The sequence below is a fragment of the Sinocyclocheilus rhinocerous genome, unplaced genomic scaffold, assembly GCF_001515625.1.
Source record: "Sinocyclocheilus rhinocerous isolate Xijiao unplaced genomic scaffold, SAMN03320098_v1.1 C36310421, whole genome shotgun sequence".
NCBI classification, from domain to species: domain Eukaryota; kingdom Metazoa; phylum Chordata; class Actinopteri; order Cypriniformes; family Cyprinidae; genus Sinocyclocheilus; species Sinocyclocheilus rhinocerous.
Window position 1 is genome coordinate 1 of NW_015778376.1, and position 996 is coordinate 996.

The following is a 996-nucleotide window of genomic DNA, read 5'->3' on the forward strand; positions in this document are numbered from 1 at the left end:
AAGTTTTTCCAACAAAAATTATACTGATCTTTTGCACTGATCTGATCTGACTTTACTGTGATTCTAAAATGTGAAAAAAACTATGTTTTATTAAGTAGCTGTGCCCAAACTTTCGACTGGTAGTGTACATATATTCACATCCTTTGACCTCTTACCAAGGTGGCAGCGCAGGCGTACGTTGGTTGGCCCGTAATGCTCAGTGATGGTGGCTCCGGGAGTGAGCACCGAGAAGCAGGCGTTTCCAAACACATTATTCGCAATAAAGGTACGGAGCTGTCCGAGCACCCTCCACGCACGTGGACAGCGCCTGGCGTTCAGCACCATCGGAGTACCCTGGTTCACCAGATAGAAGGTCCACCACTGGCCACGAGGTGTGCTGTTGGCCTTCCAGCCCAGTGGAAGCGAAGAGCCAGTCCGACTGGTTGGCAGCCGGTACATGCTCTCAAATTCAGCCAGGAGTGCCGGGAAACTTCTCTCCAGGAGCTCCACATCATGCTTCTGTGCCTCCCGTGAGAAGAAAGGAGCAGAGGGAAGGTCCGGCAGGAAGAAGACCTCAGGTTTTTGGATGGATGGGCGGTTGCAGAGCAGATATCGGCCTTGCTCACGTACGCCCTTGTGCACACGGCCCATGCCGGCCCAGGTGTAGCGCTTGGCATACTCCTGCAGGCTATGGTAGAGCCGCTGGTTCAGGCTCTCACCGGGTTTGGCACAACGGAAGCACTCGGGCGACTGGCAGTAGGCGAAGCCGTTAAGTTCTTCCTCGCCAACTCCACTTCCTCCAACCCCGCCGACTTGACGGAGTTTCAACAAGCCTCTGCGGGCTGAAAGGTCCGAGGCGAGAACTCCACCAGGAACCGCCCCGACACGTGGCTTGGGGCTGAAACCGCCGCGGAGCGAAGGTGCGGAGTGTTCGCATCCAACACGGTAGCAGTACCAAATAAACAGAAGGGCGAGACAAAGAGCAGTGCCTAGAGCACTGGACTCACACTCTCGCAC

At 55.1% G+C, this 996-nt stretch overlaps 1 protein-coding gene across 1 annotated transcript; it reads right to left on the reverse strand.

The window, feature by feature from the left end:
* Positions 1-155: 155 nt before the first annotated feature.
* On the reverse strand, positions 156-993 carry LOC107735806 (aspartate beta-hydroxylase domain-containing protein 2-like; the record flags this gene model as incomplete). The annotated part of the gene is made up of 1 exon (XM_016547384.1): positions 156-993. A coding segment is annotated over one exon (838 nt), but the record flags the coding sequence as incomplete, so codon positions are not given.
* Positions 994-996: the final 3 nt, after the last annotated feature.